General features: G+C 43.9%; 1 protein-coding gene across 7 annotated transcripts in view; it reads left to right on the forward strand.

The window, feature by feature from the left end:
- The window catches only part of LRRC49 (leucine rich repeat containing 49), a 138346-nt gene that overhangs the window by 87806 nt on the left and 33952 nt on the right, over positions 1 to 16588 (forward strand). For 6 of the 7 annotated variants that reach the window (XR_002087059.2, XM_019477609.2, XM_006268804.4 and 3 more), the window contains one exon: positions 7485 to 7639. The exons of the other annotated variant lie outside the window; for it this stretch is intronic. Coding sequence is in view for 5 of the 6 variants with exons in the window: in XM_019477609.2 (XP_019333154.1) it covers positions 7485 to 7639 (155 nt within the window). In the remaining variant the exon portion in view is untranslated. The remainder of the gene's footprint in view (positions 1 to 7484; positions 7640 to 16588) is intronic. 7 annotated transcript variants of the gene reach the window in all.

A 16588-nucleotide genomic window follows, 5' to 3' on the forward strand; every position in this document is an offset into this window, starting at 1 on the left:
TTTCATAGACTTCATAGACATTAGGGCTGGAAGGGACCTTGGAAGATCATCAAGTCCAGCCCCCTGCCCCAGGGGTGGGAAGTCAGCTGGGGTCATAGGATCTCAGCAAGATAAACATCCAATTTACTCTTGAAGGTGTTCAATATAGGTGCTTGAGCCACCTCCGATGGCAGGCTATTCCAGACCTTGGGGGCTCGGACAGTAAAGAAATTCTTCCTTATGTCCAGCCTGAAACGGTCTTGTAGTAGTTTATAACCGTTCGACCTCGTCATCCCTTGGGGCGCTCTGGTGAACAAACGTTCCCCCAGATACTGGTGGTCACCCCTGATAAACTTATAGGTGGCCATCAGATCACCCCTGAGCCTGCGCTTTTCCAGGCTAAAGAGCCTCATAGATCTCAGTCTGTCATCATAAGGTCTGTTTTCCTGACCTCTGATCATGCGCGTGGCTCTTCTCTGGACTCTCTCAAGCTTCTCCACATCCTTTTGAATTGTGGGGCCCAAAACTGGACATAGTACTCCAGCTGCGGCCTCACCAAGGCCGAGTACAAGGGGAGAATGATGTCCTGGGATTTGCTTGAGAAGCGTCTAGGGATGCAAGCCAGCGTTTTGGTCGCTTTACTAGCCGCAGCATCGCATTGCAGGCTCATGTTCATCTTGTGGTCAATGATGACCCCCAAGTCTCTTTCTTCCGTAGTGCTAGCCAGCGTAGCACTGCTGAGCCTATAAGGATGCTGCAGGTTTTTCTTCCCAAGGTGGAGAACCTTGCATTTTTCGGTGTTAAACACCATCAGGTTCTTGTCCGCCCATTAGCTGAGCCTGTCCAGGTCAGCCTGGATTGCCCTCCTGTCTTCAGGTATGGATGCTTTGCCCTAAAGTTTGGTGTCATCGGTGAACTTGGCCAGTCCGCTTCTGACTCCAATGTCCACATCATTAATAAAGATGTTGAACAATACAGGTCCAAGGACAGAGCCTTGAGGGACCCCACTGGTCACAGGACACCAGGACGATTGACTTCTGTCAGTTACCACCCTCTGGGTCCAACCATGGAGCCAGTTTCCAAGCCAGTGGCTCATGTCGGTTAGTATTTTGTAATTTGTTGATTTAATAATACTTTTGGCAAATCGGTAATGTGGCAGAATCCCTACTACTTTAGTTCAAAATGAGGCATACTGAAAGAAGAAAAATCTTAAAACACAATGAATGTTATTGAGAATACATGGTATTATAAGAATTCTGCAACAACTTGTTGCAAATATATCATCAGTATTTTTACCAGACAGTGATATTGAATATTATGCATGCTTCATAAGGTCTTCCACTTCCTTAAAGTGGGTCTGGCATGAATTCTGAATTTAACAAATGTGCTTCAAATTGTTTTCTCCGTCTGTATACCTTAAAATGGTGAAAACCCCTCACTTTGTACCAGTTATGATAAGAAAATGGTCAGAAAACTACAATAAAAATAGCATTCCAGATATTGGTGCAAGTTATGTATTCAGGTATAAATAAAACAAATAGGAAAAAACCCAGTTATTGTTTTTATAATTGCTACAAAGGAATTCTAGTAAGCCCTTTACTTTCGGTGTGAGGTAATGTATACGGTTGGACACAGAAGTAGCTTTTTGCCACCATAAACATTTTTATGGTAGCACAAAGGTGAAGCAAACAGATGTCTATGCCCCTTGTCACTCCAGAAATGCCCAGAATGTCTGGACATAATGTAGATGGTATGAGTTTGTGCCACTGTTTTATGGCAGACGTCTGTTTCCTTTTAAGGTAGGAGAATGCAGGCAGACCAGAGCTGCCCATGATCTCCAGCCATCTTGTGCAGGTGCTTCTGGGTTCAAAGTGCCTGGGAATTCCCTAGGATTGGCTCCCAGAAGAACCAGGGGCACCTGCCTAGGTCCCCCTGTTTGCAGAGATGTTCCCCGAGTCGGATTGCCAGTGCATTCATGTCTGCAAATGGAGAAACGCCAGGATTAAATAGAGATTATCTTCAAGTGCATCTTCAAAGTGAAGGGTTTTTACCATTTTAAGGTATACAAATGTAGAAAACAATGTGAAGCATGTTTTTTAAATTCAGAATTCATGCTAGACCCTCTTTAACGAATTGGATGGCATTATGAAGCATGCATAATACTTGATACTGTTATCTGGCAAGATTGTTTGGTAAGAATATTGATATATTTGCAACAAATTGTTGCAGCATTTTTATAATACTTTGTATTCTCAACAACATTCATTGTATTTTAAGATTTTTCTTCTTTCATAGTTTCATAGTGCTTAGGGTCAGAAGAGACCTAAACAGATCATCAGGTCCGACTCCCTGTCCTGGGCAGAAACAGGTGCCGTGGTTACATCACCCCAGCCAAATAGCTGTCAGTATCTTTCAGTGTGCCTCATTTTGAACTAAAGAAGTGGGGACTCTGCTGCATTACTGATTTGCCAAAAGTGTTATTAAATCAACAGATTACAAAATGCTAACTGACAAAAAAAAAACCAAACACCCCAGGTACAGGGCAGCAAAAAAAAAAAAAAAAAAAAAAAGCAGCAGCAGCAGCAGCTAAGTACCATATTTTACAGTGTATGTGTCAACACATTGTATAAGTTGACCTCACATTTCTGTTTAAAAAAAGGTTAGGATTTTTGTATGTCTGGTATATAAGTTGACCCCACCTCGGTGTGTGAGGCGAGGAAACCCAGGTGGTTTTGTGAGAGGTATGGTGTACTGGTGGGCTCACAGGATGTTGGATTGGTCTCCTGGGAGTTTGGGCAGCACACAGCCTTCTGCCAGCCTGCCTGGGTGTCCCCCGGGAGTGCTGCTACCCCAGAGGGAAGGACTGGGCCCCCACAGCTCAGCTCAGGAGCCTGGCCTGGTGGCAGCTCACTCCCTGGCCACGGAGTAAGTGGGGAGGCTCTGCTGAGAGCAGGATCAGGACCCTTGCCACTTTTGCCTTCAGTGGTGGCTGGTAGAGCACCTGGTGCAGCCTGGGAAGGGGTTGGCTTGCCCCAGGGGCTGTGCAGGGTGTCAGGCAGGGGCAAGGGGGAAGGCTAGGGGTATCGCGCAAGGCTGGCCTCCCCTCCTCCCCCCCCCCGCTGCCCCTGGGGGCAGCCCCTTCCCAGGCAGTACCAGGCATCTTGCCAGCCGCCGCTAAAGGGAGAAGTGGTAAAGAGCCCAATCCTGCTTTCAGAGGAGCCTTCCTGCCTGCCCTGTGGCTGGCGAGCGAGCTAACGTCAGGCTGGGCAGCCCCTGAGCTGCAGGGGGCCCAGGTCCTTACTTCTGTGGCAGCAGCACACCCTGGGGCTGGGCAAGCAGGGTGCCAGTGGGCTGTGTGCTGCTTGAGCTTCCAGGGGCTCGATCCAACTTCCTGGGAGCCCACTAGCTTGATGCCTCTCCTACGAGCCCACCTGGGCTTTCAGTGCCTTGCGCACTGAGATGGGGAACGTTGTATAAATGGAGGTTGAATTTTAAGGATAAAAATTGTCTTCAAAACTCAACTTATACACTGTGAAATACAGTAGTTCATTCTGTTTCCTTCTCTGAATTACTAATGTTCATGCAAAGCAGGAACATTCCTCAAAATGTACTGATTTTGAAATTTTAGTATGAATGACTCAGTGTGAAGAAAACAGCTATACAAACAAGTGTCTTTTCGGAGAGCTTTTCTACAGAAGGTTGTCAAGATAGTGCTTTAGTGTGGTAAATTTAAGTTAGACTGATTTTTTACGCTGCTTGATAAGTGTGCTATCTCTCGCTTGTTTTTCTCTTTCACAGTTAACAAATACTGTTTTCAATCTTATTTAACTTCTGAAGAAATTATATTTATTTGAAACTCTTTGGAGGAGTAACTCTGCTCTCCAATTTAGGCATTACAGTATACAGTTGTATGTATTAACTTCTCTATGTAATGCTTTTAAACATTTTGATTTAAAGATCTTGCTGGTGAAAGAGTCTTCTTCGTTGTGCATATGTCCACTGTCTCAGACTAGTTAAGGCTCTGAAACCAATAGAAACATTTTAAGTTCAACACCTTTGGTTAATCTACTGTATTTTCTGTATACATTAATCTCACTGCAATGACATTTTCTATTTAAGCATCTTTATGATGATCTTATCAGAGTTTAAAGTTCAGTAGATTAATCTCTGGTTTATCATGGGGGGGAAAAACCATATTGTTTCACTGTAGTGAATACAGAACAATTTGAAGTAATATGGTTGTCAACTTTCACTGCTGTATTGTTTACCAGTTTGTCAGTAAAAGAAGAAAAATTGAATATGAAAGACTGTGTTAAGAGAATGTTAAGGATCTGTAGATAAGAACACGAAGGTCTGGAGATGTCAGTTACTGTTTTATATACTTTTTCTTTTCAATGAACTGTTCACTCATTAAGATGTGCTCTTTAATAGCTCTACTATATGAAGATTCTTATTTGCTTGTATTACTGTAGTGCTGACAGGCCCCATGGTGGTAGTTATTATCCAGCTAAGCAGTAAGAGACCATCCACTGATATGAAGATTAATTCTGCAGATGGAAACAGGAGGGTTAATGTACCTGGCCTAGATCACACATCTAATATTGAATTTACCCAACCCCAAATGACTTAGAATTTAAGATGACCCCTCAATAATTAGAATCTGTGCATGGAAATTATAAATTATTGGAGGATTGTCTTAAATTTTTGCCCATAATATTGACAGGGAAAGTAGTGGCAGGGAACAATAAGCCAGACCTCCATCCCTTGCCCTTCCCTGTGCCTGCCCCCACTCTTCTGCTGCCTATCCCCCTCTACCACTTTTCCCCTGGTCCCCTGTGCCTGCCCCCTTCTGCCTGTGCCCAGTGCCACTTGCCCCCCTGTTGCTCCCTCCCTGCCTCCTGTTCTCCCCACTACAGACCTTTGGGGTGGCTCTGGCTCCAGCTCTGGGGGAGACGGTGGTCTAGCCTGGCCAGGCAGAAACAGTGACATCAGCTCTGGGCCTGGCTGGAGCTAGGTGGGGGGTGGGGGGGTGGAGGGCAGGCAGCATAGACTTGCCTGCTCCCCCATCCCTATTGTGGGTCTCCCTGGTGCACCTCCCACCTTGTTCCCCCTCCCCCACTCCAGCAGCCAGCTTGGCCTCGGCATGGATTCAAGTGCATATGGTAAGTGTTGGGCCTGGGTCTTTTGGTTTGCAAGCACTACACAGGCAAGCCACTTAAACACATTTTCATTTTTTTTCTGTTTGCAAAATAAGGCTAATAAAACTTTGTACTTTGTAGTGCTTTTTTGTCTATGGATATTGGAATAATGTGGCTAGCTCTACATTGTACAGAACAAGACACAGAATCCACATCTTGCAAGAAATGCAACTTGAAATTAAAAAAGTCTAGCAACTAAGGCTATATAAAAAAATAACCTTCCACATCTAAATTGATAATTTATTGTCTTTCTGAATGTTCAAACATGCATTTTCAAAAAATAGTTCTAAAACAGGTGCATACTGCTCCCTTTCTTCTAAATCTTAATGGAGTATTAATACAGATGCCAAATGTCTACAGACATTTGGGGGTCTTCAAGAGGAGGGTAGACAGATATTTGGCTGGGGATCCTGGCACCCATTCCTGCCCGGGGCAGGGGGTCGGACTTGATGATCTGTTTAGGTCCCTCCTGACCCTAAGTACTATGATACTACTATGACAAAATATATATAATTACTATTTTTCATCTCAGTGTTTTAGTGATAATGCATAGTGCCTTACTGTAGTAGAGGATATAATAATGATGGGCATTCCAATAATGGGATATTAAGGGACTGAAAAATAAGTTCCTGCAGGCACCAGTGCTGATTTTACAGTCCTGTAATGCACTGTGTACAGCTTACTAAAATGAGAAACTTCTAGCTGTGTAAATTTCAAAGGAATTTTAAAATGCAGCACTGCATTGTTGTTTATATAGCAAAAATATAGCAGCATTACAAAGTGATGAAAGGCTAATCAGATGTAACGTATTGATGACAGGTCATGAAAGATGGTTTGTCTAGAATTAAGGAAATGGTTGCCAGTAAAGATAATGCCTTGTGTGGAATAAATGTAATGGATTTCTATTTGAAAAAGAGATTATTTATACTTATTAATGTATAATTGACACAACAGAAATCCTCTGAACTGTAAGCTTAAAGTTCCAGTTGCAGTGCCAAATTCCGGATATCCAACAAAACATGCTGAGTTAAAAGCTGTGTGCAGAGCTTACTGTGCATCTTCTGCTTTCCAGTAGCCTTAGGCTGAGTTTTGACTTGGGTGTTAAACCTATCACATTGCATCGTTTTATAAGAAGAAAAATTCCATCAAATTTCATTATTGTTTTTACAATAACATTTCCCCCGCACCCTTTAGAGTACATTTAAAGGGTAATCACTATTGTGACTGAAGTGTAGGTAGACCCCAGATAACTTAGATACTGGTAGTAGTCTAGGCACAGTGGCATGGAGCTCACAGTGGGCTTAATTTCTTGAATGCATACAGTAATATACTTCTGTGCACCCTGTGAAGACAAGGGTTTGTGAAGTAAATGGGAATGTGTAGAGCTACACCAAAGCTAGGGACAGAAATTACACATACACCAGTATAAGTGATCGGAAACTGATTCAAATTTGTAACAACAGAAGTTCAGTGCACGTAAACCAGTTTTGGCCATTTTGAAAGTGGTTTAAGATAAATCTGGATGGATGTAGTATCAGATTTTAACCGATTTAAGTAAAATTGGTTTATTGAACCTCTGTCCCAGATCTCCTCCAGATTCAAGTTAACTCACAGTCCCCCAGCATCCCAGGATGCTTTGCGCCTCCCCCGCACATCCCTACCTTACAATGTGGGCTGGCTATCCTTGGCCCAAGCTGTCTGCTCCAGCCAAGCAAGGGAGGCATGCTCTAGTGCTCCCAGATTTCTGGCCTGGGTCACTGTAGACATGTGACTGTATTTCCAGAATCAAAAGTAAATGTCTGTTCACTTCCTTATTAGTTCAATCTACGAAGTGTAGCCTAACCTGCGAAGACTGAATTGCTTCAGCCTTGGGCTTTTTAACTGTCTATACTTAACCCGAATAGCTATGCAGAACTACTGAAGTGCTCTAGCTGTTTGTTGTGATTTATTTCAGAGGGCTTTGGGGTATACTGTACCATGTTTCCAGGGTGGATTTAGCAGTCTGTTTTGAGTTCCATGTTGGTATGGCCATGCTGGTACCCAAACTAGCTGGTTTAAAGCTGGGCTTTTAATGTATCACCTGACTTCTAGTACTATATTATGCAGCTTTTCTTGTTACTGTGACCCCCTTATCTTTTTTAAAACATCAGTCAGTGGAAAACATGCATTGAAGCATTAGGAAGCAATATTGATCTTAATATGTAGCTGATGACCAATACTATAGTATCCTTCAACCAAAAGGCTTGATTAAAGAATATATTCCAGTGTGTTGTTTACATCTTAAGATAATTTCTTATTTTGTTCCAGGAAAAGAAACGATTAACAATTTGCAATATTGCTCGTCATTGGGAGATGCAGCAAAATCGAGTTGCCCTTTTGTCTGCTTCAGAACAAGATAAAAAAGATGATGAACTGTCTCAGATCAGTGGTAGTACAGCCTATGTTTTTCCTGAAGAAAGCAGGTATATAAGTGTTTTACTGGAAATATTTCTTCTAGCTCAAACAGGAAAAGCTGTTTTTTCTTCATTACCTCTCCCTCCTGTTTTGGCAGGTATTTTCTTCAAGTTGTTCCAATCTGAAATATTAAAAGCACTTTCTAACTTCTTGATCTGTAGTGGTTGCTAGATAGTTATTTTGCAGTTTTACCTCACTTCAGGTGCTTTGTTTGTGGGGCTGGTGAGGGGATTTTGTTGCTACTAAACTTTATTTTTTCATTGAATTATGTAGGTCATGATAAAAATGTTGCCTTAAGGCATTACATGACTGAGAGGTCACTCATTTTGTGATATAAAATGATGAGGTTCTTGGTTGAAAATTTTACCTTTTCAACAGTTGCTGTGACATGAAAGAATCAAATCATCCTTTCCCTACTTCTTGAATGAGATCAATTTCTTTCTTCAAAGTACTGCAGTTTGCATTTCAAAAATGTTCTTCTATTTAAAATAGAATATTTATATTAGAAAGGTTAAAGTAATACAGGAAACTGGTGCAAGGTTTTCCAGACTGTAATAACTGTATTTTTACATTTTTTAGAATGACTATTTCTACCTAAATAGAAATGAAATTGATATACAAGATCCAAGTACTTTGTCTGCCTCTTCTGTTCAGACTTTTGTCTAGTCTACCACTTGTTGGCAGTTATTTATGATGTAGGTACTTGTCCACCCAACAGTGGGCTGAGACCAGCAGCTAACTTTACTCCTACAGGAAAAATAACTGTCCAAGGGATTTTTTTTTTTGTTAATGGAAAGGATTCATCTTTTACTTTTAAAAAGTTGGTATTGAACTTCAGTCACTCACTGGATTGGTTTTTGGACCGTTTTTCTAGTTTATCAAGGTTGTTCTAAATCCTAACCTTGCCTTCCAGAATGCTTATAGCCTCACCCAACATGGTTTCATGTGCAGATTTGCCAAGTGTGTATTCAATCCAATTTTTCAAATCCTTAGTGAGAATATTAAACCATACCAGACTCAAGACTGAGTCCTTGGTAACCCCTCTTTATACCTTATCCCAACTGGACATTGAGTCACTAATCCAAACAGTTATACAGCTACTTTACAGTACTTTCATCAAGCCTATATCTCCTTAGCTTACTACAGAGAACGCAGTGAGAGACAGCATCAAAAGTTTTGCTGAAGTCAAAGTATATTACATCCACTGCTCTTCCCTATCCGCAGAGCCTCTCACCTTGTCACAGAAGGAAATCGGGTTGGTCAGACATGACTTGGTCCTGATGAATCCAGAGTGGCTGCTCCTGATCAACTTGTTCTCCTTCAGGTGCTTAGAACGATTCCTTAATGACCTAATCCATAATCTTTCCTGGTATCAAGGTCAGACTGATTTAGTCTGTAATTTTGTTGATCCTCTTTTTTCCCTTTTTAAAGATAGGCACTCTAATTGCCATTTTCTAGTCATCTAAGAACTCGCCTGTCCTTCACAGGTTTTCAAGAAAATAACTATAAAATTACCTCAGCCATTTCCTTCAGTACTCTAGGATCCCATTCAGTCCTGCTGCCTTAAAAACATCCAGCTTCTCTGAGGCTAGAAATAGATGTTGCCAAGTGAGGCAGAGCCAGGATGTGTCCTGGTACAGCTGATTCACTTCATTGAGTGAAACGCATCATCTATTTTCCCACCCGCTGATTGTGTGTCAGACAGTGGCGATGTGTTCTCCATTTCCATAAACATGCTTCTGGGGTGTGTACCTTTAAACGGGGAAAGCCAGCTCCAGGACAGTCCAGGTGCTGAGCTCACCAGTCAGCTGATTGGTGGTCTCAGCCCCAGGACTGCCCCGGAGTGTTGACACATCTAAGTGGGAGAAGCTGGACAGGTGCTTCCTGGGCTTGAGGGGCCCAATCCTGCATGGGAATTCCTGGAGCATGCAGGATCAGGCTGTTCAAGCTCCTGCAGTGCCTGCCCAGGGTATCTGGAGTGCACAGACAGTTATGAGCTGCTTGCATTCTTGTGTCTTAAAGCAAACATCTCTGCTGCTAAGTAGCAACACAAATGGATATCACATACTTCATGATCACAAATGTTGGGCATTTGTGGCACTCTGTTTGCTTGGCCTTTGTGCCGCCATAAAAATTCTTATGGTGGCACAAAGGCGACATCTTTTTCCACATGAAGTAATCTCTGACTTGCACTTCCCTCAACTTTGGGCTGCTTACTTTCTCCCATATACTTGTTGTCCACTTCTCTTGTCATCTGATAGTTGACCTTATTCATGGAAACTAAAGTAAAAAAGGCATTAAGTACTTCAGCCTTTTCTGCATCATCCATTACTAGAAATACACTTTCTGGGTCTTTCTCTTACTCCTGATATACTGGTTGCTTACTTTTTTGTTACCTTATATCCGTTGCTAGTTATATCTCAATTTGTGCCTTGGCCTTCCTTGGCCGGTCTATTGCACTTCTGTACCAGATCCACTATTGATTCACATTAGGTCACTGTCCCTGAGCATTTCAGGCACCTTTGTGGCTCCCTTCACTAGTCCTCCCTCGCAGGGAGGTGCGCTAGCACTTGCTGGGTGCTTGGCTGCTCCAAGCTGTCACAGACCCAAGCCAGCACAGGCAGGCAGAGGAAGGGTGGGGGGAGGGGGGAAAGGGAGACTTGCGCTGGCCAGAAAGGACAGGAGCACTCTGTAGAAGGAAGGATTGAGCCCCTCAGAGCTTGATACCAGTGGCAGCTGAAGGGTCCAATCCTTCTGTAGAGTGCCTCTTTCCTTGCTGCTTGACATAAGCCTCCCAGGCTGCGCTGGCATGTCCTGCCAGCTGCCTCTGGTGCTGAGTTCCAAGGGGCCTGATTCTTCCTTCTACGTAACACCCTGTCCCTGCTGCATGGTACAAACCTCCCGGGATGTGTTGAGTGTGTCCTGCTGGAGTTCAGCACCAGTGCAGTCCGGGAGGCTTGCACTGAGCTGCAGGAGTAGTGATGGTCTGTAGAAGGAAGGATCGGGCACCTTGGAGCTCAGCACTAGCAGCAGCTGAGGGGCCCAGTCCTCTCTTCTGTAGAGTGCCTCTGTCCTTGCTGCCTGGCACCAAGCCTTCCAGGCTGTGTTGGATCTGTCCTGCTATCCACCACTGGTACCAAACTGAGGGGCCTGATCCTTCTTTCTAGGTAGCCTTGTCCTTGCTGCTTGATGCAAGCCTCCTGGGCTGTGCTGGATGCATTCTGCCCACTGCCACTAGTACCAAGTTCTAGGAGGCTTTTGCCAGGCAGCAGGGAAAGGCGCGCTCTATAAAAGGAAGGATCGGGTCTTTCAGATAGGGTCCCTCGGAGCTCACCAGTACAGATCAGGAGGCTCTCACTGGGCAGCAGGAACAGGAGCGTTCCATAGAAGGAAGGATTAGGCCCCTCAGCTACCTCTGGTGCTGAGCTCCAGGGTACCACTCCTTCCTTCTGTGGAGTGGCTGGGCCAACCCTGATTTGCCTGAGGGGTGCATGCCCCCAGTCCCCTTCTAGGAGAGTGTCAAAGCAGGTCACCGTGGCATGCCAGGTAGCCTGGTGGGGGGGGGGGGGTGTGCCATGATGACCTACTCTGAGGCTTTCCTGGAAGTCTAGGGCTGGGTCCTGGGGAGGGTCTGCAGTGATAGCAGGGGGTTGGGGTTGTGTGCTCAGCAGCCAAACAAGGGGTGGTCCCCTCTCAAATACCCTCAGCAGTCTCCAGCATGCTGGGAGGGGTGCAGAACTGCCCTCCATCTTCTGACCTCAGCCAGTGCAGACATCTGCACACCACCCATTTCCCCCCCCGGGCAAACGTGTTCTGTTCACTCCTGATCCAACTCATGCAGCTTAGAGAAAATCATAAAGTTTTCATTGATTCCTTCTTGGGGTTTTTGAGATGTCTATACTTAGCCTGATTTTCTAAAGGCCTGGTTTTCTGAAGTTCTGTTGCTCTCCTTTCCTTACGATCTTGACCTCTACCTTTCCCTGGTCACCATCACCCAATTTGCCTTCACCTTCACATCCTCAACCAATTTCTCCCTGTTTAGGAAGCTAGTCAAGAAGAGCTTCCCCCTTGCTAGTGTCTGCAACATTTGTACCAAAAACCTATTACAACACAGTTCAAAAACTTAAGACTGCCAGTGCACTGTTGTGTTTCTCTCCCAGATTTCATGAAGCACATTTATAGGTACCTCATCAAAATCAGCATGTTACATCTGAAACATCCTAGGTTACATGATAGTTCAATTATTTTTAGAGGTTCACTGACACATCGATCTGATTATTGAATCGGCACTGACGTAGAGAAAATTGACTATATCAGAAATTGAAGTGGCTGATAATTTGGCCAATAAATGCCTGTGCATGTGTGCAGCCACAGTGCAGCATGCAGGCAGGAAGGAGCACAGCCCAGCAGCGTGGAGAGCTGCATGTAGCTGGTAAGCCTGTTGTAGTGGAAATGGAGGGAGGAGGGAAGGGACATGGGGGAGAGGGGTAGATGAATGCCCCTCCGTGGTGAGGGAGAGTGAGGGGCTGGGGTAGGCACTACCCAGCTGTGGCGCAGTGCATGTGGGATGGAACCATGGCTTGTCCAGGCAGTGTGGGGGGTGGCTCCCACTGCTGTGCACGGCTTGTTCAGCGGTTCCTGCTGCTGCTCTTGCTGCTTGTCCGGAAGGGCATGGGAGCATGGGTGTGCCTCCAGATCTTTGTGTGGCGGGCTGCAGCTGTGGGCTGGGGCCAGAGGCTGCTCTGCACTCAGGGTGGGCAGCAGCAGCCCTGGGAGGGGACTAAAGAGGGCGCTACAGTGAAATTTGGGGTGGCTGTAGCCCCCCTCCCAGTGCTACCACTGCGCACCTTGAGCATAATGCAGCCCCTGGCCTCAGCCCAGAGCTGCAGCCTGGCCTTCCCTGCCCCACGTAGATCTGGGGGCACATTTCCCCCCACCCCACCCGGGCACTCCCGGACGAGCGGTGGGAGCCCCACACCCTCCCTGGATGAGCTGTAGCTCCATCTCACGCCTGCCTCACCCCAGCTGGGCACTGCCTACCCCTACCCCAGCCCCACTCCCTCTCTGTGGGGGGCATTGATCTGCCTCCTCCCTCCCATTTCACAACAGCAGGCTTACGAGCTGCATACAACTGTATTGGAAATCAGAACGGTATCAGCCAATATGCCTCCCTAAAAATTGGCTATTGGTATCAGCCCCCAAAATCTCTTATCAGTGTACCCCTAATTAATTTTTTTAAATAGAACAAATTGATTTTGTATACTGTGTGTGTGTACATGCACACGTGTACATGTTCATAATTGTGTGTGAGTGATTTGTTTTTAGATATCTAGAAGGTCTGCACTGAACACTACATAAACTAAAGATTAAATAAGTTTTGCACAATGGGCATCTCAGATACCACCATGTTCATGCAGGTAAAAGCCTAAAAAATGTCTGAATGATTTCAGTAAACTGATGAAATTGTTGCTATGTCATATGAATAGGAGCAATAGTTTGGATGTTCTGTCAGGAAGTCTCTGCTCCACACCACAAAAAAAGTATCCAGCTAATCTCAGTCGTCCCAGCTTTACAGTTGTAGAGAGCTGTCTTTTTAAGTAACCCATACTGAACACCATAAAGGTCTGACCCCCAGCTGGATGGACTGACTGGGTACAATTTCATAGAGTTCATAGACATTAGGGCTGGACGGGACCTCGTAAAATCATTGGGTCCAGCCCCCTGCCCAAAGAGCCAGAAGGCAGAGTTAAAGGATCCTAGCAAGATAAGCATCCAAGTGATTCTTAAAAGTGTCCAGAGAGGGTGCTTGCACCACCTCTGAGGGGAGTCTATTCCAGGCATTGGGGGTTTGGACAGTAAAGAAGCTTTTCCTTATGTCCAGCCTAAAAAGGTCTTGCAGGAGTTTGTGACCATTGGACCTTGTCATCACTTGGGGCGCTCTGGTGAACAGGCATTCCCCCAGATCCTGATGCACACCCCTTATGTACTTATAGGCTGCCACCTTGTCACCTCTGAGCCAGCACTTCTCCAGGCTGAAGAGTCCCATGGCTTGCAGCCTCTCTTCATAAGGCCTGTTCTCCTGCCCTCTGATCATGCGTGTGGCTCTCCTCTGGACTCTTTCAAGCTTCTTCATGTTCTTCCTGAATTGCAGAGCCCAGAATTGGACGCAGTACTCGAGCTGCAGCCTCACCAAGGGAGAGTACAGTGGGAGGATGACATCCTGGGTCTTGCTTGAGATGCATCGATAGATGCAAGCCAGAGTTTTATTTGCTTTGCTGGCTGCAGTATCACATTGCTGGCTCATGTTCATCTTGTGATTGATCATGAACTCCAAGTCTCTTTCAGTTGTGGTGCTAGCGAGTGTAGCACTGCCGAGTCTGTAAGTGTGATATGGGGGGTTTTCCCCGAGGTGGAGCACCTTGCATTTCTCCGTATTGAATGCCATCACGTTTTCATCTGCCCACCTTGCAAGCCTATCGAGGTTGGCCTGGATCACCAACCTATCCTCAAGTGTGAAGACTCTTCCCCAAAGTTTGGTGTCATCAGCGAACTTGGCCAGTCTGCCGCTGACTCCAGAGTCCAGATCATTTATAAAGACATTATAGACATTTGCATCTAGTGGTCACCATCTACACGTGCATTTGATCCCACTTAATGACTCTGCCATAAGATAGTACTGTCCCTAATAGTACTACCTTACAGTGGAGTTAATTACTTTACTGTGCCCTAATACCAGCGTCTGTGTAGACTATGACGCATTACTACAGAGCTGATTAGCCCTCACCTCAGTAAAGCGCATGTGTAGATGCATCCAGTGACTCAGTATGTCATAGTTGACTTCCATCTGCTTTTCCTGTGCTTAGCTGGCTAAAATAATGTTTGAGTATCAGAAAATTTTTCATTTTCCACCTGTTCAAAATGTGTTGAACTGAGCAAAGTCTTTGTTACATTTAAATCAAAATATAAAAAGATTATTTGGACTTTTTTCTCTGCATTGTATTTCAGTTTCTGAATGTCTGCTTCATTATCAAGCAGGTAACTTTCCTGAGGGTTACTGATAAAGGTATTGTCAGATATTTTTCCAGTCTTTATTCTCAGTAACACTTTTATTTTGCCTGTAACTTTCAAATAAATACCTTGAAGGGAACTTTATGAAGTTTAATATTGATCTTAAAAACCCATTCTTAAAAAGTGGGAAAAAGCTGCACGGTGTGCCATTAAAGCAGTTTTTTTTGTATTTTATCTCCAGTATATCTTTTTACTTTGAATATTTACTGAGGTCATATATTCTGAGGTCATATATTCAGAAATGGTGTCTAACCCTGATATGCATAATGCAGTTTTTAAAATCAGATAATAAAATATATATTGTGCTCTGTGATTCCACTGCTATCATCAGTGTCATATCAGAGCTTAGCCCTATTACCTCATTTGTTTATACTTTAGAGACCTAGAATTTAATATAGGAGTCGGTCTGGATGCAAGCGGTTTTTAAAAAATTCTGTGAACTTATTGGGCATCTTAAAGAAGTTCAGACATTTGTATTCATCCATCAGCAATTTACGATATTACATCTCTTCAAAAGAACCTTTCAATATAATGCTCTAGATATGCCTTGCAACAGTAATGAATATGCAAGTGTGTTTCATAAAGTAACAGCAGTTTCAAAATACAACCATTGCGTTCAGTGAATAAAACTACACAGCAGTGGGGAACACTGGTGGCATTGTCAAATGCACCCATTATTTATTACTATGTAGAGAAGTGATGTGGTCCAGTAAATGGTTTTATTTCAACATTGCTGTCACTTTCTGAAACACACATGCGTGTGCGTGTGTGTTCAAAGCATCCCATTATGTTGTTCATAAATTTTAAGCTAGTTGTGCAGCTGTAGGGTTACAAAAACTTACTGCATTTTAAGTTATTCCATTTTAAAATAGCTTACTTCATTACAGACTCCTGAGTTTTAGAGGTCTACTGCCTTTGTATTATTTTTCAAATTATGAAAGACTTCAGATCCTGAAATTTAAAAAAAATGTGCATATGCAGAATTTGCATTTTAATATGGTATATGTATTGTCTTACAGTGACTGAGTTCATTACAAAGACAATATGAATTTAAGACCCAGACACTGTAAAAATATGTTGTAGTGGGAGATTGAGGAAATTCATGTTATAATCCCCTTTCAGCATAACATAATGTAAAATGACTATGGAACACTTACAATATCTTATAATGTGAGATTACCAAGGGAACCCATTACTCCCTTTATGACTTGTGTTATGATGATGAAAAGACTTTGGTGCAAGTGTATCAGGCCTTTTATACAATTTAAAAAATATGAAATAAAAAAAAAAGTCGTCATACTTCTTTAAGTTAACAGAAGGCATAGCTTTGTTGCTTGTTGTTGACTTTTCTGATTTTTACCTTGGCTACTATAGGCTGCTGTGGAAATCCAGTGTGTTGGAGCAGACTCAATTAATCATGCATCAGTGTCCCCATGCCGAAAAATGGCATTGGGGCACTTTGAACTAAAGCTCGTTTGAGCTTTAGTTCAAAGCGCCCCTCCACCATTTTTCGGTGTGGGGACACTGATACACATGACACTCGGGTGCTTTTAATTAGTGTGGCCCACTAATTAAAGTGCCTGCCCTTCTCCTCCCCCCCCCCTTTCCCCCGTCCCCCTGTGCATGTGTTAAAATGCCCTGCTTGATGTATGTAAGTTGTTTTGAGATGAGGGAAGGGGGAGCCCTTCAACTTCCCAGGTGAGATCAGTTGAGAACTATAATGCAGAACACAGGACATTTTTTAGGCCAATCATACCATGAGGAATGCAACTGAATTTAAACTAGCAACAGAAATCAAGAACAATAAGAAGTCCTTTAGTTATGTAGGGAACAGGAAGAAAACAAGTGGAAGCATGGGGCCATGGCTTAACAATTCGGGATAGCTGGCT

Source organism: Alligator mississippiensis, chromosome 11 (assembly GCF_030867095.1).
Source record: "Alligator mississippiensis isolate rAllMis1 chromosome 11, rAllMis1, whole genome shotgun sequence".
NCBI classification, from domain to species: Eukaryota; Metazoa; Chordata; order Crocodylia; family Alligatoridae; genus Alligator; species Alligator mississippiensis.